This window comes from Ips typographus, linkage group LG16, assembly GCF_016097725.1.
Source record: "Ips typographus isolate SLU linkage group LG16, UJ_Ityp_2.0, whole genome shotgun sequence".
Taxonomy (NCBI): Eukaryota; Metazoa; Arthropoda; class Insecta; order Coleoptera; family Curculionidae; genus Ips; species Ips typographus.
Genome location: NC_138437.1, coordinates 2,049,744 through 2,072,505, shown reverse-complemented (window position 1 = coordinate 2,072,505; position 22,762 = coordinate 2,049,744). Strand labels below are relative to the sequence as shown.

The 22,762-nt window shown below is 33.6% G+C and overlaps 1 protein-coding gene across 1 annotated transcript; it reads left to right on the top strand.

Moving 5' to 3' along the window:
- Positions 1-150: 150 nt before the first annotated feature.
- Hcf (Host cell factor) lies at positions 151-21,421 on the top strand. Its single transcript, XM_081993432.1, has 12 exons — positions 151-552; positions 2,732-2,880; positions 5,424-5,584; positions 5,647-5,901; positions 5,962-7,396; positions 10,637-10,856; positions 10,911-11,384; positions 13,227-13,681; positions 13,738-13,938; positions 13,996-14,154; positions 14,214-14,412; positions 20,032-21,421. Exons 1-12 carry the CDS (start codon positions 393-395, stop codon positions 20,118-20,120), a joined length of 3,957 nt encoding a protein of 1,318 aa, XP_081849558.1. The 5' UTR covers positions 151-392; the 3' UTR covers positions 20,121-21,421.
- Positions 21,422-22,762: the final 1,341 nt, after the last annotated feature.

Here is a 22,762-nt window from a genome sequence, read left to right as displayed (position 1 = left end):
TTTAAATGTGTTATTCTTTCTATTAAAATAGATTTACGTTGGCTGCGCTCTCTATGGGACGTCATTAAAAACAGAGTTTGTTCTAAAATCAGCACAAGAGGGCGCCACAAAGTAATGGACGCACTGCTGATAAAACAGAATCTGCAGTTACCGATTGGTCGACAGAATAAAATCATTTTTAATAACGTTTTGCCGCTTGTCGGCAAAGAGAAATAATATTTCTTTCACAAGAAGTTAAGTGTTAAAAGAGTTGCGATGTTTACTGAAGGAAAAGAGTGCATCCGATGGATTAACTAATTATGAAACGTCGTATTTTCCCAACCACATTTATTTGTTTTGAATTGATGTTCTGTTTGCTTCCTATGCCCAAGGGTAGTGCAATGTGATACGTAATGGCGGGTAAGGCGTTACGGTGGAAATTAGTGGCTAATCCTACTGGACCTCAGCCGAGGCCTCGCCATGGACACCGGGCAGTTGCCATTAAAGATTTGATGGTAGTTTTCGGTGGCGGAAACGAAGGAATTGTCGATGAACTCCATGTTTACAACACAGGTACAGCAAGCTTTTTGTATCATATTGATGGTGAATATGGCGCGTTTGTTTGTTATTGTTTTGACACTAACAAAACTATTGTTACTTGTTTCTATGTTCGCCATCAAATGTTGTTTTTCTGTCAGTAATGCAGTTCAATTCAGTGCATTTTGCCTGACTATAATGAAATGTCATTTGGTTTGGATTTGTTTAGCTTAGAAACAAATATGGCGTCCTGATCTAATATATGAAGCTACAGTTCTAGATTTTAATATCTCTATTTGTTAGCTTGTGTTATTCCTAGACCGGTTATTCTGCTGATCCTTATTTAGTTAAATAGTAAAGCTTTGCCAAACACTATAATTTGGAGGGAGAGTCTCTGTCATCCCCTAACTTTCAAGCATAACCTCTATTTTTGCATGGCGCAGTGCGCGGCAGGAAACTTTCATTCAGACCAATGAAAACAACGCATTTCCTTCATGTGTAAAGGCGGGAAATTTGAACGTATTTGTTGCCTTTAAATTAAATGCAACATGATTAATGAATATTGAACAGTTATGTATTAGCATTACTTGAATCAATTAGCATTAAATTATCTCATAAATGTATATCTTGTATGGTTTTATTTTGTTAAGCTCCAATAACAGTATTATTGAATTAATTTGATGACTACCATTCCATATGTTAAATTAAGTTCAAGAAATATTTAATTATTAAGTGGTATATTAAATTTGTAATGCAAATTTGTATAAAATTGGCGTTTTTTTAATATTTAAGACAACTGACAATATAAAAAATCAAAAGGCATTGTCAGAGTTGGTTGTTTTTAGAAGAAGAATTGTTAAGTATGAATGTTAAAATGCAATGGAGATTATTTTGTTATAAACTTATGATAGTTTGTTCAAAATATAACAAATTTTGTCAAATATAGGAAAGTATTTCAAAGAAGTTTTGTAATGAGGCTACTGTAAGATAATAAACCAACTTTTATTTTTCAGTTTTTATAACTACAATTTTGTATAACTTATAAAAAGTAATTTTACTATTTTTATCATTGTTTTTAAACTACAGAGTGTGATAATGTGATCATCAGTTCAGTATGTAATACACTTTTTAAATACAGTGTATTAGTTACAGTACAAACCATATGTCTGAACTACTAACTTGAGAAACAGCATAATATTGTCCAATTAGTAGTTTTAAAAGTCAATACACTTTACCATTTTTATAGGAAATATTTGCCATAATTTTTTACATGGGTTAATGGTAGAGGCACCTACAAAGCCTGACCTGAATACCACAATCCAATAGTGTTACCTGGGGAAATCCTGAATTTTGGTTAAGCAAGTTTTGTTTATCTGTAATATGAAAGGACTGTCAAAGCTGTCTTATATTTCTCGTAATTGCATTTTTAAATGTATATTAAATAGGTAATGAATAACATTAACTGTGATGTCATATTGAAATTTCCTTATGTCTTAGATTAGTTCAACTAGTGAGTGAGTTCACTCAAGATTGCTAGTCAGGTGCGTACTAAAAATATCAAAATTAGGAATACAACTACACAGAAAAGGAAGGAGAATCATTATGTCACTGCCACTAGCCCTGGGACAGACTTTATATGAAACATGGTATCCTACAGTAGAAAGATTACTATTAAGCAATTTTGGTATTCTTCCAGAGCACCTCTATGTATTTCCTACTTACTATGTTATCAAAAAGTCTCATGACAAAAACTTGCAGCTGAAAACTATACCAGTTATTAAAGGGCTCTTGACATTTTGTCAATAAGTGTTTGCCACTTAATGTTTTCACAGTTTTTACAATATACAGGTGGCAGGTGTTTTGTATCTTAGTCTAACTCAACCAATCCTCCATCCATTCTTATCTTCAAGTGTATTCATACTTTATAGAGCAAGTAACTGAGTTAATGTGTTTTGTTTGCCTCAACCCTGTCTTACTTTTCTTTTATGATGGCTTCTAAAGGTTCCCTGAAGTATCATAGTGGCAAGAAATAAGTTTTAAATTGTGCTGTGTCATACAAGTATAGTTACACTTATAATCAAAGTAATGTAACATTATATTGGTTTATATACTTAACCTAACCCACCTTGGACTACAAAAAATATATTAATCAAATCCTATTACTTTAATAAAGTTACTACTATAAAGTTATAACATGACCTATCTTTTATTGCAGCAACGAATCAATGGTTTGTCCCAGTGACAAAAGGAGATGTTCCTCCAGGATGTGCAGCTTATGGGTTTGTCGTCGAAGGAACCAGACTGTTAGTATTTGGAGGAATGGTAGAATATGGCAAATACAGTAATGAACTGTATGAGTTACAGGCAAGTTTGATCTACTTTATTATTGCTTAGTTCTTGATATTACCAAATTCTGGAAACTAAAACTATGTATGGATCATACTATACTGGATCAGAGTAGTCCTGATCTGTCTATTCATATTAGACCCTGTTTTGCTAATTCATCTCTTGGCCTTGGATTTTCAGCCAAGACTGAAAATTTTGAAAAGATTCAGATTTAAAAAATACAGTTTACAAAATATAACATAATTTTAGCTTGTCACATTCATTCTCCAAATATATTCTTACAAATTAACAATCATTTATATCATTCTCTAATATTTTTGATAACAGAGGCCTGTAGTAAGCATTGTAATTTTTTCCCATAAATTAACCTTGTACTTAAGTAGATGGTGTCCTGAATATTAAGCAGATTTTATAAAGGGGTTATGGGTCAGAGATCACCATTTTTTTCTTGTGGAATATTGGCTTTATCAAGGTTTTTCTTAACTGTTTAAGAAAAACTTTTAAATTATTTTTTATTAAAATACATGAAATATTATTCTAAAAATTGACATTGAAAATGTATGTGTCATAATATTAAGAACAAAATCAGTTAAAAAACATTTCTGGATGCCCATTTGTAAGAGAATTACAAGTGGATAGTAAGGATCCACATCGTTTTCTTTGCTTATCAGCTTTAAGTGTTCATATACTTTTTTGTACCTACACATTCTCCAAGATAAACCACTTATCAATAATTGGAGCATTACAAGGATCAACCTTTTGATTTTATTACATTATATAAAATCAGACAATTTGAAATAGTTTTATTTGTGACATTATAAGGGGAATCTGTTTCAGTATACCTTTGTATTGAAATAAACTCCAATCGTCATATACCGTGCTTACTATCAAGATAACATGACTTTAACTTTGACTGTTGAGCTGTTTAAAAACTTTTTTGTCAGTTCATATAAACTTTACTGTTGCCAATAATTATGAAATCAATATTCAACTATTTAAGAGCAGTACAATTGATTTAGATCTGCTTCACGAACGTCCAGTTTATTATGACCTTTGGTACATTCTCATATAGTTAATCCCTTATTTTGACCAAGCTTATATTACTATTTTTGCAATTTTTTTTCTGTTGACGATGTCAAAAGACGTCCTACTGCTAGTTTTAAACAAGCACGTTTCCGTTTTTAAATTGCTTCTGTCACATGCAGAAATATTAATATGTAACTCTGTAACATAAAACGGTATCTAGAAAATAATAAGTGCCAAAATAAAAAAGTTATATAAGGGCTCAGTTACGGCAGCGTGTTAGTAATTCTGATAGCTTGTCCATGTCTAGTTTATATAAAAATTGGACAAAACGTTTTGTTAGTGGTGCCTTAAGTGTATCTGTGTTATTATAATTTGGTATTAGTATTCTTCACCATTTTGTTCTGTTCAAGTGGATATTTAAATAAATTCCAATAGAAATGGATAAATATTGCATGCCAACAATAGGTACATGTGTCAAACTCATTATCCTACTTTGCTCTCTAGTCTATACTCTAAAAAGAATAACTGCAATAAATAACTGTTGTACATGTATTTGTATTCTTTAGATTATGTTATTTGTAGTTTCTTTATGATGACAGGAAATAAAACTTAATATTTTCTTATTTAAGTGACACTTTAATTTTCCAATTTTTTATATAGTACATGAGTTTAGTTATTTCATTTTTACATCGTTTGAGAGTTGTAAATGTAGATTAAAATGTGAATTTCTTACAGTTAAGTTTAAGAGTATGTGAAATTGACGTGTAATATTAATAACTGAAGCTGTTGCCCTAAAATTAAGGGCATCAGTAAAGCATAACATCTTATGGGAGATTCAATGCATTTTATGACAATCTTTTAATCCAAATAAAAAAAAACTAGGCTAGATATTGCTGTTTTTTAAAAGGCATATGAAAGAAGACACTTCAATGAACAGAAGACTTTGAATTAAAAATTTTTTGAAGCATTTTAAGATGTGCTAAACTAAAATTACTATAATTTTCAAATCACTATTTTTCCTAAGTGCAAAACTTTTTTGGTGAAAAATAACTTTCATACATGCCCCAAACTTTCAGCTATTTAATGAAAAAACAAAACAAAAGATAACGCAAATAATAAAAAAGGGGAAAAGGTAGTTTGGGTTAAAAGATTGGGACTAAAAAGTTGCTGGAAATTCGAAGCCGAAATCTTGCCTTCTCTTTTCCGCATCACTCTAGGAACATCGTCGCTTAAACAGTAATGTCTGCGTTAACACTATTGTAGTTTGGTCGACAGAAATAAAGAACGAACAACTGTTTGTCATGCACGTAAAGTCTTTATCGATCCCTTTAAACTACTTTCACCGCCTGGGGCCTAATTCTTGAAAGTAGGGAACGGAATTCTCAAGAGACCTGTTGATAGAATGTGACAGAAGAAGCTGACACATGGGGGGTTCTGGTCACATTCTACAGGTCTTTCTCTTGATAATTTCCTTCCCTCGTTTCAAGAATACGCTCCCTGGCGTAACATACTCTTATAAAGGTATCCTTTTATAGGCATCAAAATGGGAATGGAAGAAGATTAATCCAAAAAGTCCAAAGGGTGGTCCTCCCCCTTGTCCAAGATTAGGACATAGTTTTACCATTGTAAATAGTAAAGTATACTTATTTGGCGGTCTTGCAAATGACAGCGAAGATCCGAAAAATAATGTTCCCAGGTATTAAACCAAATTACTATTAAAGGTTGACAGTAGCTTCAAGTTTTGGGGTTTGGTTTTAGATATTTAAACGACTTATACACGTTAGATATTAAAAGTAATCCTATGCAATGGGATATACCTGTTACACATGGCCCCTCGCCTCCACCTAGAGAATCTCATACAGGAGTGGCTTATATAGATAAAAAACGGTCTAAGTCATTTTTGGTTATTTATGGGGGAATGAGTGGATGCCGACTGGGCGATTTGTGGTTTTTGGATACCGATAATATGACTTGGAGCAAACCAATTGTGTCTGGTATCACACCGTTACCTCGGTAAGCTAGGATAAAGACCAACATTAGCTTTTTTACGTATTTTTTGAATAATCATTGCAGATCTCTTCATACTTCAACCTTGATTGGGCATAGGATGTTTGTGTTTGGTGGGTGGGTTCCAGTGGTTGCAGATGAAGGAAAGTTAGCAATAAATGAAAAAGAGTGGAAATGTACTAGCACAATGGCGTGCCTTAATTTAGAGACAATGAACTGGGAGGATTTAAATATATTTAGTGAAAATGAAAGCAGTGTGCCTTGTGCTAGAGCTGGACACTGCGCTGTAGGTATTAGTACTAGGTTGTACATTTGGTCTGGACGGGATGGTTATAGAAAAGCATGGAAAAATCAAGTGTGTTGTAAAGACTTATGGTATTTGGAAGTAGATAGACCGCCGGCTCCAAGTCGAGTGTCTTTAGTTAAAGCTGGTACCCATTCACTTGAAGTCAACTGGACTGGATCACCTTCAGTGCAAACCTATGTATTACAAATTCAAAAATATGACTTACCACCAGCCGTGGCTCAAACTCCAAAGCCAATTACTACCCAGGTTGGCAATCCTCAAGTGGTTAATTCACCAAAAGCGGCACTGTCAGTCCCAGGAAGCCCGCCAGTCATTCCCATTCAGCAAGCCAAAATATTGCCTAGTCCGGCTACGAGCCCTATAAAATTACAAGTGAAACCGCGAGCTCCCGCGAAAGCCTCTAATCAAAGTCCCACTTTACTGACGCTTCAGAATACTATTACTACGGATTCTGGCAAAGTGGGACAGACCACTGCACAAATGTCTGGAATACAAACTCTAGCAGCAGCTGCAGCGGCCACCCAAAAAATTACTTTAGCTCAAACTCAACCTACTCAAATCAAATTAGCCAATCCTGTAAGGATCCAGGGCGCACAAGGCGCAACGATAATCAAAACGTCTTCACCTCAACCTACTACCAAGCAAGTTCTAGTAAAACAAGGCGGAAATCTTATCCAAAAATCTGGTGTGCAGCAGCAAGTTGTCACATTAGTTAAAACCAGCACGGGAATGACGCTAGCTGCTCTTCCTAAAGGCGGAAATGTAGTCAGCAAAGCTCCGACTCAAGTGATTTCACCCCAGACCAAGAACAATATAGTTAAAATATTACCAGGAAGCCCAGGCAATAAAGTTCTAACTACATTGAAGACAATACCATCTAACATGATACAAATGAACAAAGCTACGGGAAAATTAGTACTATCAAAAAGTGCTACTGGTGGTATACAAACTATTGGTAATCAGCAAGTGATTGTAGTCAGCTCAGCTGCTGGTTTGAAGAACATACAAACCATTACCAATGCTCAATCTGTTAATATGTCAGTTGTTAAAACTAACACCGTTAACACTAATCCCGCGGTAGCTGCGCCTTCGTTGCAGAGTATTCAAGGCGTCAAGATTTCTAAACCTATTACCATTTCCATGCCAATGCAAGTGGTTGGATCTCCGAAGACTGTTACTCTACCTAAGAACACTGTAAGTATTTTTGTAATATGGGTGCGTGTAATATAATATAGTGGTGTGGTTTATGGTAATGGTTCCCTTTTATTACAAAATGGAAGGTGTACGTCAGATCCACATTGCAAAAGTTTGCTCATACGTTGCGGGTTTTATTAAGTGAATTTATGATATTGTATGATATCAACAAAAACTCATTGGTGTGCCGTGATATTTTCAACACTATACAGTCCTCTTTTATGTTTTTTGATGTTTATTACAAATAAAACGCAATAAAAGTGAATAGATTTGTGACGTAAAATTAATAGAAAATTAAATCATGTAATTTGTGGGGTTTGGTACCATTTTTTCAACATTTGTTCACTAGATTTAACATTATTTTTATTTATAAATGGCCCCAAGTGTTGCCCACCTAAAGCCAAAAGAGCAAACATTAAGACATAACTTGCGAAACCAAGGTAAGGATAAAGAATTAACATTCATATGACAATAACAGATATTCATGTATGTACACATTTCCTACAGGATGTTTGATAGTCGTGTGGCATATAGGAATGTAATTTTTTATAGGATCAATTAGTGGCTCTCCTAATTCTTTTGGAGGAAAAAAATTAGTCTGTAAAGTCGGTAACTAGAAGGATAGCTTAAGACATTTTTTATTAATCCGTTAAAGAGTTATTGTCCAGGAATGTTTGAATATTCAGCTCTTCGTTGACTGGGGCCCGTAAATACGGAGGGTTAAGAAAATAAATGTGTTGAGAATTACTCCTAGACGAGTTAATCAAAAATGTCTTCAGTTGTCGTTTTAGTTGCCAACTTTACTGTTCTTGAAAAACTCTAAATTATGTTTTCCTCCAAAATAACTGTCGGTGCCAATAAATTACACTGCTATTCCCATGTCCCGCACAACGTTGCAACACTCGATATCACATTGCTTTAGTATTAGTGCAATTGATGAAAAAGGTGATTAATTAAGTTTTGTATTGAAAGATGGAATAATATATATTACAACTCTCGTTAGATTGATACTGAACAAATATTAAATATTTGTGAATAAGCTATATATATTGTCCAAGGCTGCTTTCAAGAGATTTTTAAAAAAATTAGAACTTAATAAATGAATAGGTACTGTAATTTCCAAAGGGTCTGGTGCGATATAGGTGCCACCGTATTTTTTTTTTTTATGAAATTGATGTCTTTTTTTTTATTTAACTTAGTTCAACCCAAAAAAGGGTGTAAAGCTATTTTTTGGGAAAAGAATCGTAAAAAAAAACGCTTTGAAAGTGGTCAGGTTACACCAAGTCTAGGAAAAATTCCTCCCCTTTACTACTGGAAATGTGAAACGTTGCCAAACCGAAGGTTCAAGAAAACGATATAAGACGTTTAACATGAAGGGTTTAATCGTTAAATAGCTTAAAAATAAGTAAATTAAATAGGTATTTTTAGTTTTTACATGCAAAGTGACACTTTACTATCTATAATTACTGTTGACAATGCTAACCATAGTGGCCGATTCATATATGTAGCAATAATTGTTAAGATGTCAAAAAGAGAAAAAAATATGGAAAACTTCCATTTTAAGAAATAAAAATCAATTTATAGAATGACTTTACTAATTTTGAACAGAAAAGTAGGTCAGTTTGACAACGTTATTAGGGTTGTTAGGCACCAAACAAAATGTTCAACAATCACGCTGGTGGTGCTGGTACCGATCAAAAATAAGTCATTTATGTTTAGTATGGAGAATGCCATAAAAAACGAAATAAGGTGAAAATATGAGTTTTTCCTGCGCGAAAGTGAATCATCCACCCTTATTTTGGTAAAAGTAAGTAAACCATCTGACAACGATTTCATCAAAAAAGAATTAAAAATACGGTGGCACCTAAATTGCACCAGAACCAATGGGAGCTTCAAATGCTTGCTTTACAAATACGCAGATTTGCTTACATTAGGCAATTTGTAATATGAAGCTATATAAACACTTAAGCCTCCACTCCATCATCAATTTAGACATATATCAAGATATCAAAAACGTCAATAATTCAAGCACAATAAAAGAATTACCTAACTTCAACAATTTATATTGCTATACAATAATAAATCTATAATGGACTGCTGAAACAGTGTAATCTACTTATAGTTTTATGTTATGTGTTTGGCACTAAAATATTTCGAATGGAGTCTAATTTAAATTAGAATCCCTAATTAACTTACTTTTAGAATTTTCCATCTGTTAAGTATTTTGACAATAATTTTTCTGGGAAAGTCATGTTTTTATTTACCTAAAATATGTTTGGTATAAATTTTTCTCGTTTGTTGCTCTAATAAATTTAATTTGTTTTTTGGTTTTTAAGAAGTTTGCTTTCTTACCACGAGGCTAGGGTGTCAACATAAAGTTTAGGTTTGTGTATGGCAGTAGTTTTTGTTTTTGTTTTGAGTTTTTCAATAAGTTTTTAGAATATTTAGCTCAAATTCTAAGCATTCAAACAGTCGTTAATAATCCGCTGCTTGTTTTTTGGTTATGTCAATTTCATCAATTCAAATACAAATATTTTAATAATAAAGAAGTTAATCCAGATAAGAAATAATTGAAAATTGAACCAAACTACTTAGTGTGATGTTACAGTAAAAAAAATTCATTGTTGTCAAAGTATAGAAAAAACCAAAGGTACTTTTTTAATTGATAACGTATTTAATTGTCGTACAGCGGTAACGACGAATAGCCATATTCCTCTCCTTTCCTCTTTACGCGCTCTTGTTTGTGTATTAAGCATTTTCAGCTGCTAGTGATTCCTTCCAACAAGATTGCGTGTGGGTTTTACTTCAAGAACTCCAAATGAATGTTGAACAAGAAGTTTTGCTACCAACATTGGCTGCATTTGTTTTCAAGCTCCATGGACCGAGCAGAGCGTTTTTGACGTCACAATGACGTAATTTGACAGTTGGTAAAATTATGGTTTTTGCCAAGTTACGTCAAAAATGCTCTGCTCGCTCCATGGAGCTTGAAACCGAATGCGTCCAGTGTAAACGCTTTAACCGTCAAATCAATTTGATTTTTATACAAATATGTAGGTAGAATGTTTTTGATTATGTTGTGTCTTTTTATGGAAACATGGACAAATTTTTGCAATGGCATCTCACCTACATGACGTCTAGTGGTTGCCAACTTTTAATGATCAGGGTTTATTTTTATTTTCACTGACTTGTAAAGTAAACCATGACAAAGAGTCAATCAGAAAATAAGTTATATTTCAATAGAAACAGGTAATGATTGGAGGAAAGCAGTTAACGCTACAAATGGCATCAGGCACTAACAAAACGTTAACTATGATGCAGCCATCCCAGATCAGTACAATTGGAAAGATTGTGAGACTTAACCCAACCATTACAACTGCGGCAAATAATAACGAACAACAGCCAAAGCTGATGGTTGTCCAAAGGCCCAAACAAGCAATCACACAACCGTCTGCGACTCTCGGTAATACGGATTAATTCACTGACAGTACATTAAACTTAAAAAAACATATTTTAGCTTCGTCCTCGTTTGAAGGACCTGCAACTACTGACGCAGCTCTGGCTGCGCTAGCGGCAGAAGCTGGTCTTATCGTCCCAGAGGAAGAGCAGCAGTCGAAAGAATCAGAAATGATGGAAATCGGAGAATCTGACATACCTGAAGGTGTGACCAGTGACGACGCTATGGTACTTCCAGACGATGTGGAAGTTTCGGAAGCGGCGGTGGGCGGACTTTTGGGTGGCAGTTTGATAACGAAACTTTCTCTTAAGGGAGGTTCTCACTGCCCTCCTAAAGGCTATCGATACAGGAAACTAGGCTTGAAAGGAGGTAGTAAAGATGAAGATAATATCAAATCTCCTACTACTACTGCTGAGGCGGATTCTACACAAAGTGTAAATGGTTTACCTAAACCCAAGGAAAATGTGCCCGAAGCTGAAGAAGCTGAAGAGGAAGAAGGTGAAGATGAAGTTGCAGGCGAAGAAGAAAGTGAAGGTAAGCTTTTTAGTGGAGATTTAATACTTATTCCAGTGAATTTTTCATTTATGCCAGTTTGTTTGAAAGGTAACTTTTTAAATCAGTTTTTTTTATAACCACTACAAAATATTATGTATTGTAAAGCATGAGATCATTGACATTTCATGTTGTATATAAGGGTTGTATGTAGTACATTACCATATCATTTAACACATTGACGTCAAATTTCGTATCTAACAAATCCTTCAAAGTGGACATAAGAAGCTTTTTAAACATGCCCTGATATTTTGTTGTACTTTCATTAGACAGTTAATATAAATGGTGTGCCGGGTATCTTTAAATAAAAAAAAAGGGAGTGAGAAGCTTTGTAACTGGTTACATTAAAGGGTATTGAGGGACACTTCATTTTGAAAAGTTTTTATTTCTGTTTATGATCATATAGAACTTCTTAACTTTTGAAAAAAGTAATGAAAAAGGGTAATTTAATATGATTAAATATAAATCATTGAATGGAAATCTGTTTAATAATAAAAGTGTTTTTTCTTTGTTTCCACACAATATTATCTTTTTGCGAGTTTGTCAAAGATATTTTAATACAATACACAGGGTGTCTAAAAAGTTCGGAATATTGCAAATATGTGATTTTATTTTTTTCAAAGTTTGCGTAATGTTATAGTTAAAATAACAGCGCATGCAGTGAGTATGGTTGGTATACTTTGTGACTGACCCTGTATACTTGGGAACCTCATTTCACCCTCATGTCTGAAAAAAAGCAATTATTGTTTTATGCAAATATGAAGTTGAAGAACACGGATTGTTTTATATTTTTGCAAGTATTTAAAACAATGGGGTCGTCTACCATAGTGGAATTTAAGGTTCCAGATATAAAAATTTTAAAATACATTAAAACGAGCTATTACGTCTTACATTTCAATATTACATCCCAAAAAGTTTATAAAGAAAGTTAAAATGAGCCGGGCACGGTCCTCTGTGATGTAGTGAAAGCCCCTTCAATTTTATAAAGTACGTGGAAGTGTTAAATCAGGGTGCTTATTTTATAGGTGCCTAGTGAGATGAGATGAGATTTCTCTCATGGTTCAGGCCATAGGAGAGAAATCTCATCTCATCTCCTAGGTTCCTATAGAATAAAGCACCCTGGACGCAAATTACTCATTTCACCAGTTTCGGCTTCTCTCGTAAAAATATATTATTGGAGTACTAGAAAGGCTAAAATGGATTTTTATTAATGTCCTAGGAGGTAAAAAAATAATGTCCAGAACTTGATCTAGACTGAAGTGTTGCATTTAAAAAAAAAACAGATGAAATTAATGCAACACTACTTTACTTTCAACAGTTAACACGAAGCCATTTCCAAAGTTGTCCAACAGAGAGCGTACCATGGCTGTCTAGCGTCATATATCGCTTTCAATCGTGATTACGGTTACGCGTTCTGAATTTAATGGTTTTCCCGAACAACTGGTTAAGCACGGAAAGCCGCTAGAAAAAAATTGGAATATGCTACATGGACGTAGATTTATTCGCTCCAATTCCGAGCTCAGCACAATAATCGCTCTTTCTACGCCTAGTAACATAATATACTATTTTTGGTAGATGACCCCATTAAGGTCCGCGGTTGTACAATCACAGTTCAAAGACAAGTTCAGTTGAACTGCGACTGATACTTAAACTTGAACCATTGTTGTACAACTGGGCCTAACAGTGTCACTCTAAATCTAGTTTTGGTCACGTGGTGCTATCATAATAAAACAGCCATACTTTTTTTTGTTAATTCCATTACAACTGTACTCTTATAACACTGAATACATTTTTGATAAAATGATAACATCAATAATAATGCAGGAATGAAAATGGAAGAAATGGACTTATGTTCTGATATAAAAAATGAGCCTGCAGCTGCCATCAAACAAGAACACCAAGAAATGGAACAAGACGATGTAGAGGAAAATGATGAGGCTCAGGAACCAGAACAAGAAGATGAGGATGATCAGGGCCTCGGTATTTTTCCCACGTCGCTTTCCTCCACCTCGTTGGATTTGGACTTAAAAACTGAACCAGAGGAACCAGACAGTGGGTTCAGCTCGTCATTTGCCTCCTCTGGTAAACTGACCGCTCAAAGTCGGGACTATGACGAACAGGAAGAAGAGGAAAAAGGCGAAGAGGAGGAAGACGAGGATATGGAAAATACCAGCAACGAAGATCCTTTAGCGGCCTTAGCCTCTGCTGCATTAGATGCTTCGAAAGACAACGACAAGACTGAGTTTAACGGGGCTGATATGTTCCAAGAACCTGTAAAAGTTAGTTTTTTGATATTAGTTAAGGGTTTTAATATTTATAAGCGTTTGTGTTTTAGGGTCAGTGGTACACAGTTGGATTTATCAAAGGCACAAGTTACGACGTCCAGAATTATTACTTACTCTCTAATACTGACGACCTAACTGTGGATGATCTTCCCGATCTTTCGAATTTTCCCAGGATAAGTTTGGAGCCAGGCACAGCTTATAAATACCGCGTGGCTGGTATTAATACTGTTGGGAGAGGAGAATGGAGTGAGGTATGCTTGTGCATACTTTTTGTGGCAGGGGAGTGTTTACCTGTTTTGTTTCTGTAGGTTTCCGCGTTCAAAACGTGCGTACCAGGTTTTCCAGGAGCTCCCTCAGCTATTAAAATAGCAAAAGCCAATGATGGTGCACATTTATCTTGGGAACCACCAGGTTCAAATCCGCAGGAAATCCTTGAGTATTCGGTTTATTTAGCCGTTAAAGGAAAGGTATGTTTGTGTTTTGTGAATTATTACCACTAATTTTTGAAACTTTGATCATATTAAAGGAAAAGACCGTAAACAATACTCCTCCACAATTGGCCTTTGTACGCGTGTATTGCGGACCTAGTAACCAATGTGTGGTTGGTAACGGTTCACTTCTTGCTGCGCATATAGACACGTCTACTAAAGCCGCAATTATCTTCCGGATAGCTGCCAAGAACGAGAAGGGGTATGGACCAGCTACGCAAGTCAGGTGGCTCCAAGGTGAGAATGTTGAAAAAAAAAATATTGATATCCGTTATAGGTGCACGCAGTGTATCGACTTGGCTGATCACCAATGTTGTCCTTATTTTAGAATAGTTTGGGACTAGTTTTTTTTGTATATACTTATTTTTTAGAACTTTTTATTTGTAGACGTTTTTTGTGGTGTTTGTATTTAAAAAAATGCGCCTTTTGCATTACTTGGTTTATTTGTGTTTGTGTGTCTGTGTGTGTTGTGGGTGTGTGTGTGTGTTTGTGTGTTTTGTATATTTTTTATTTTGGTTTTGGATTACTAACTTTTGTTTGGACTTTGTATTAACCACTAATTTATACACATTAATGTTGCATGTTTCGGCTTGGAGCAATAATAAATAAAGCTTTGTTTACAGTTCAAAAAAGTTTCATTTAAGTAAAATATACCGTTTGGCACCGATTTTGAATTTTAATATACAAAAAATCAATCACCTTATGTAAATGAAATTTACTATTATTACTTTTTGCTATTATTTATTTTTACTATTACTTTTGAACAGATTTTTAGCCGTTAATTACCATTAACAACAGAGTGAAAGATATTGCTTTACTAACCTAGTAACTTGCTAATCTTCACAAACAGGGTGACATAATTTGTTTATTTTTTACGCGAAGTCGTAAGCTAGTAACATGGAGAGTATCTTTTTCTAGGTAATTTCTTTAAAGTATAATTTTTCAATTAATGTTGCAAGTTGTAAGTTTGTTTTTGATATTTACAGTAGAAGTAAAACTAACTGGAACTACTGCTTGGAGTATGTTTGTTATGTATCATCATTATCTGTTAGTTGTCATTCTGGTCAACATGTTAGGTTTGGTGTGAGATTGTTTTGCAGTGAAGAAAGTGAGGAGGTAAAGGTGGACCAGCAATAATAAAATCAAATAATTTGCAAAATACCTGGCATTTTACGACCAGCATTTGAAACATGTCGTGACTGTTGATATTGCTGTAAATGATATTTTTATAAAATGTTATAAAACTGTTCCAATATCATCCATGAGCAGCTAGACTCTAACTTTCTTTACTGTGTTTATCATACAAAAAGGAACATTTGATATGCAGCTTGTGTTTTATGTGGGTAATATCAATCCAGGGTGTGGCAGGTTTTTTTTGTAAATTTTGCTAACTTTGTGTCAGTCGTGAACTAAAATAGATTTCTTTTTGTTTCCAGTTTCACTGCTAGTATAGTGAAGGCTATTTAAAAATTCTATTAAGGCCAGATGCGACGTTGCTGATATTTTATCTGCTTCATAACCTGAGAGTAATCAATAACTCCGGCTCCACACATTGGCGCCAACGTTGGCTTATGTTTGCGATAATTTTTTGTATAGCGTCTACACATTGGGGCAATGTTGGAGATTCATCGTTTCATTCCCTTGGAATCTCTTTGAACAAATGAACGCTGGCGCCAATTTTGGCCCCAACGCGATTTTCTCGGTCCACACATTGGCCGAAAACCGTTGGCCCCAATGTGTGGAGCGTTTTTGTTGTTCGGACCAACGTTGGGAGTTGGCCGTCTGTTGTCGGTTTTTGACCCCGCTTCAAAGAGATTCCAAGGGAATGAACCGATAAATCTGTTCCAATGTGTGGACGCTTTACAAAAAATTACCGCAAACATAAGCCAACGTTGGCCCCAATGTGTGGCGTATGTGCTTTGACGTATTTTCGAACCACGTGCTCTGTCTTCTGTTTATTTTTTAAATCTTGCACACACTTTACTTTGTTTAACTTGTTCTTATCATGCTACCGCGACAATATTTTTTTCAACTGCTTACAAGGCTTTAAATAGATGTTATGCGAATACTAGAAATTGGTCAATCATACAAAACACTTTTTACCTTTTGTTACGTCACGCTTTCAACATTGTGTATTTTATGCATTCATTTAGTGTGGTTGGGTTTGCACGTGCATTAATTTAGCTGTATGTTTTATGAGTTTTTCTTTGTGAATATTTGACGAATGCTATGCGTAATTTTGTAAACTTTCTGAAGAAACATGATGGGTGGATTAGTAGCGCTACAAGATTTTAACAGCGTAGTACACACAGTGATATAATAACCAAATTTACTCTAGAAGAAAAATTTATTATTATTTAGAAAGGAAGTAGAAAATGTTGGCTTTATTTATACCTTTATAGGTTCTAACTATACGGTAATATTTCCAACGTTAAAGTTGAGATTCTACAAATCACTTTTCTTATTTCATGTTATATCGGAAAGATTCAGGAAAAACTTAAAATATCTTTAAATAACCTAAAGTTTGTGTTGAGTGTCAAAAAAGTTTCAAAGGTGAATGATTATTTCCAGATAATTTGACAACATTCACTGAACAGTAACTAGTAGAATTTTGATTAAAATTGACTTAAAGCTAAAAAAATAGTCAATTATAATTTTTATCACACATTCAGAATTTACAAAAAAGAAATTTCACAATCGTGACGTGTATCTGTTTATTTTGAGTATACTTGAATCTATCACAATGGGGGTAACTGTCAGTTACTACTCCATAAAGCTCTAAAAGTACAAAACCTGATTAACAGCATTGTTAAATAGTTAATAGACATACTATAACAGTGTGTAAATCATATTAAATCCTTATATATCGGTCCATGAGTTGAAACTGGACAGTCGTGTCCTATATCTGTTTAGTTTAATCAAATTTCAATCTCATAAACTTGGAAACTGTCAAATACCACTCCATAAAACTACAAAATTTGTTTAAAAACCATCAATATTTTAATTAGCGTAAATCATATTATTATTAAGCATTTTATAGTTTTATGACTTGGTTTTTGGCAGTATTCTAATCTGTCGCAATGGTAGTAACAGTTAAATACAACTCCATAAATCTTTCATATTATGAAACATCGTTTAAAGACAGTAGTGTTGAGAAATTTTATGAAATATTTTACTGTCAATCATGTCAAATCTTTCATGACATCTGACATGACCTATTTTCACTTTGATCTTTTCTTCTAGAGTTTTATTTGAATTGGTGTGTTTTCTATGTAGTATATTTAGTAATGTAGTACGTTAACTACTGCTACTTGGACTGGGGAGTATTTCCAATGAATTTTCTAACCTAGAACCTTGATCATTTTTATGTTCTCTTTTCTGTCTGTTTGTGGGTAATTTCACTTGCTTTTTAATGTTTTGCCACAACAATATAGGTGGCTTTTTAAGCGGGTTGTATTTTGCATTTCATATGCAATAATAACGACCATTTAGGTTACACCTGGTAAAATATTTCCATGCCAAGTCTTTGTTTTTCCATTGCATAATTTAACTCGACAAATCCAGGATAAATATAATCTGAATGTCCTTAATAATAACTAATAAATTAATCAATAATACTAAACTCTTTTACTACTATGTTATGTCACTTCTCTGTCTTGTCATTGTCAACAATGTCACTTGAAAAATATGAAATTTATGGGCCCTGAAATATTTCACATTAACAACACTAAAAGACAGTACTAGTAATAGTATTTAATGCTTATTTATATGTCTATGAATACAATTTTGACAGTTCTGACATACAAATCTTTCGGACTAAGTTTAATCTGTTGTGTCCACGAGCAAAATCGGATCCATAGAGCTATTAAACTAAAACAAAAAAGCTTTTAAACTACGTTATATGCACAGAGTGATTGGTTGAATTTTGACCACCCCCTTAACTTCCTTAATTTAGATTTTAGCAAAAAAACGTTAAATACAAAACTAGTAGATGTTTAGGTCTACTTTACTCTTAGATAAACAGTTGTTATACAGGGTGTCCCCAATTTGAGTGACAAACCATACTTATTTTTTTAATACAATGACCAACTTTTTATCCGATATTTGAATTCTACGTCAAATTATAGGCCTAATTGATGTAAACTGTCTGTATCGATATTAAACTTTTTCTGCAGCAGCATCTGTTTGGGACATCCTGTATAATAACTATTTATCTAAGAGTAAAGTAGACTTAAATATCTACCACTAGTTTTTTTTTACTAAAACCAAAAATAAGGAAGTTAATTGGGTGCGCAAAATTCAATCAATCAAGGACGCTGCTGCGGAAACAGTTAAATATCGATACAAACATTTTACACAATTAGGCCTATAATTTGACGTAGAATTCAAATATCGTATAAAAAGTTGGTCATTGTATTTAAAAAAAACGTAAGTTTGGTTCGTTACTCAAATTTGGGACACCCGGTATAATAACTGTTTATCTAAAAGTACAGTAGAGCTAAATCCTACATAACAAATAAAGTATATTCATGTGAAAAATACATGCCAGGCATGTGACTAGCCGCATATGAATTTGAGAATATGCCTGGCATATACCCGGCTGCTGTACGTTTTAAATATTCCAATAAGTATATGCCAGGGGTGTGTGAGAAGTGAAAACTGGTCTCTATAGTATAGTTTGTTATAAATTGAAAACAGTTTCGTAAAATTGTTACAAGACATAACACACTATTTCAACTAAAATATAGTATAAACTATAAATTGATATAAGAAAAGCAAAATATGAATATGTCTTATTTTAAAACCTTACATTTTCATTCAGCTGTTGAGCTAATTCAAGCACAAGAAGATTACAACGCGTAAACCAAACAAAAATTACTGAAATTACCAAAAAAATACAATTTCGAAATTTCCGCCTACATCAATGTTATTTTTACATTCCTGAGAAACATGCCTGACACATGAACTAAAGGGACAAAGTAATATGCCAGGCACGTATTGGGAATACACTTTCATATACTGGGCACATATCTGGCATATATTTGAGAATATACCCCTGTCTGGAAGTAACACATAACTTAGTTTTGTATTTAACGTTTCTTCTTTGTAGCTCGTAAGTTGTTTTGACAGGTTGTTTTCTCGGTTTAATGGCGTTACCGACTGGAGTATTTGTCAGTACTGTTACAGTTGAAAATCACATTAATGCTTGTTTATAGGTCCATGACTAGAAATTTAACAGTTGTGACGTTTATCTGTTTATTTTCTCATAAACTTGGAAATTATCAAAATCTTCTCCTTGAAGCTTTAAAATGACAAAACTTTCTTAAAACTAGTACAGTTAGTTAAAATTCACATTAAATGTTTTGTAGATCTTCCATTAGTAGGATTTTTGACCGATGTGACGTGAAAGTGTTTTCCTTGGAGCTAGTTCCATATGTCAAAATGCTGCAAACTGTCAAATACCACTCTATGAAGCTATAAAAGTAAACAAAAAAACATATTCCAAAGCAGTATAGATAGTTCTAAACCTAAATCATTTTAAGTAAATGTCAAAATTCTGGTAGTTTTTAGATCAGGAAATCCATGTTGAGTAGACGTAATAACCGCATTTTAAGTGGACACTAAAGAATTTGCAATTTATAAGAAAGTAGAATTAAGGCCAAACTTCAAAAAAATTCTGGGGAATTTTAGTGAAATCTGGCAACTTTTCAAAACGGTTTTGGGTAATATCATGTAGCAACACTGTTCCATTTATTCATCAAGTTGATCACAAAATGTTTTCATTACATTGTTAAATTCATATTTTACTTGGATTTGTTATAAATATTCTATACTTATTGTGTTTTTTTCTTTTAGATACCGGTGTACAAAGTAAACCCACTAAACGATCTACAGAAGGCGGTACGGGCATTTTGAAAAAGTTGAAAGTACAGGACGAAGTGTAAACCTTCTAGTTGTGTTAAATATAATTATGTATATCATATGTCCCAACATGTAAAACGCTTCAAAACACACCAGATTTGTCTTGCGTTTGAAATAAACGCGGATTATTTGTCTTATGTTTTATCATGGTCTCATCTATACCTTAATCTGCGCTTTTTTTAGCAATTAAAAAAAGCATGGGTTAAGGTATAGGAAAAGCAACCATAAAAAATGTAAATGCGCATCATTTTCATTTTGTGAAAAGTGTATGAAAGTTTTGTTGTTTGTGAGATCATTATTACTTAGTTCAAGAATGGAAAACAGGACAATGTTACTGTAAATTGAGTTGTTTTTTATTCTGGTACGCAATATTTCTCACCTATCCTGTTAAAAGTGCTCATGTTATAGCGTTTTTGAGCAGGTTCTTAATAATGGGGAGAATTATTTTTTTAAAATTGATCTAATGTGATACGTACAAAAAGTATCAGGTTAAATCAGTTAACGTTCATCGCGGATTAGGGTATAAAGATTATCTTTAAGTCTAAACTTGTAAATCGAAAAACCCAAAGTTTCGATACCTTCAAGCCGGACACTTCAGGCGCCAATTCAAAAATTGTTTACGTCATCAAGAACTTTTTTGTGTGTTAATATTGCATAGTTGTTATTTATAGCCTAATATCACACAGTCTATAAATAATGACTCTAATTTTGAAATTGTTTGCGTTTTATTATGATACGTGTTTCATAAAAGTATTAGCTGAAGTTTTTTATGAAGCAGTTTTGTAGATGTAACAGTTATTGTTAAGAGGGTAGACTAGTTAACATTATGCAGTGGTCCAACTAGTTTTTGGTTAATTTGGCGTTTTATCCTTTCCGACTTGAATGCGTTGATTATTAATTACTTAAATATGTCTTTTTAGAAGTTATGTAATATTTGTAGATCTAAAATTATATTATGGAAGTGCTTTAGAGTACTTCAATGTTTGCTTAATTACGATTCAACTTTATAATTTTGAAATTTTACGAATTTAAATTTTCACATAAATGTAGTGTTTATTTAACTTTTTTTAGTACGAATGGAGTTCTTTGGTCAACGGTTTTTCTTGTGCATACTAGGTTTATGTATATAGGCATATCCAGAAATTATTATAGTTTATAGTTAAATTCCTGATGTTATTTTTATTTTGTACTCTTTACTTATTTCTGCTAATAATTTTACATCATCATTTACGCAAACAAAATATCGTCATTACATTTTATTTATATTTTGGTTCACCATAATATATTTGTCCATTTTTAAAATAAATAATTTTCAAAATACGAATTATTTTTTTATTTAACTAATAACGGGTCATTAGAAACACTAACGATAGGCAAAGCACTTTACTGAAATTTTCCTCTTTGCGTTTCTGCTGTCCTGATACGATGCCCAATTTTTGAGTCAAATTTTGATTTTCTATCAGGATTACAGGAGAGGAAAAGAGGTGTTTTGGGGTTTCTTGTATCACGAGTAACTGGTATTTACCTCATTGTGTTTCTGCTATCCTAATACAATTCTCGATTTTGACTGAAATTCACCTGCTGGCGTTTCTGCTCTTCTATTACAATTCTGGATTTTGTGTAAAAATTAAAATTTCTACCAGGAGCATAGAAGTAACAGGAGATGTTTTGCGTTTTCTTTGCAATTTTGTAAGTGAGCGAGGTATCAGGAGTATCTAAAATTTACCTGCTGGCGTTTCTGCTCTCTTATTACAATTCTCGATTTTGTGTAAAATTTAGACTTTCTACCAGGAGCATAGAAGTAACAGGAGATGTTTTGCGTTTTCTTGACAATTTTGTAAGTGAGAGAGGTATCAGTCTAAAATTTACCTGCTGGCGTTTCTGCTCTCTTATTACAATTCTCGATTTTGTGTAAAATTTAGACTTTCTACCAGGAGCATAGAAGTAACAGGAGATGTTTTGCGTTTTCTTGACAATTTTGTAAGTGAGAGAGGTATCAGTCTAAAATTTACCTGCTGGCGTTTCTGCTCTCTTATTACAATTCTCGATTTTGTGTAAAATTTAGACTTTCTACCAGGAGCATAGAAGTAACAGGAGATGTTTTGCGTTTTCTTGACAATTTTGTAAGTGAGAGAGGTATCAGTCTAAAATTTACCTGCTGGCGTTTCTGCTCTCTTATTACAATTCTCGATTTTGTGTAAAATTTAGACTTTCTACCAGGAGCATAGAAGTAACAGGAGATGTTTTGCGTTTTCTTGACAATTTTGTAAGTGAGCGAGGTATCAGGAGTATCTAACATTTACCTGCTGGCGTTTCTGCTCTCCTATTACAATTCTCGATTTTGTGTAAAATTTAGACTTTCTACCAGGAGCATAGAAGTAACAGGAGATGTTTTGCGTTTTCTTGACAATTTTGTAAGTGAGAGAGGTATCAGGAGTATCCGAAATTTACCTGCTGGCGTTTCTGCTCTCCTATTACAATTCTCGATTTTGTGTAAAATTTAGACTTTCTACCAGGAGCATAGAAGTAACAGGAGATGTTTTGCGTTTTCTTGACAATTTTGTAAGTGAGCGAGGTATCAGGAGTATCTAAAATTTACCTGCTGGCGTTTCTGCTCTCCTATTACAATTCTCGATTTTGTGTAAAATTTAGACTTTCTACCAGG

Excerpts from the sequence above, each read along its gene's own strand:
- Hcf (XM_081993432.1), top strand. The coding sequence starts at position 393 with ATGGCGGGTAAGGCGTTACGGTGGAAATTAGTGGCTAATCCTACTGGA. Across the intron at positions 5,585-5,646 it reads CCGAAAAATAATGTTCCCAG|ATATTTAAACGACTTATACA; the intron begins GTATTAAACCAA and ends GTTTGGTTTTAG. Across the intron at positions 14,155-14,213 it reads ATTTAGCCGTTAAAGGAAAG|GAAAAGACCGTAAACAATAC; the intron begins GTATGTTTGTGT and ends ATCATATTAAAG.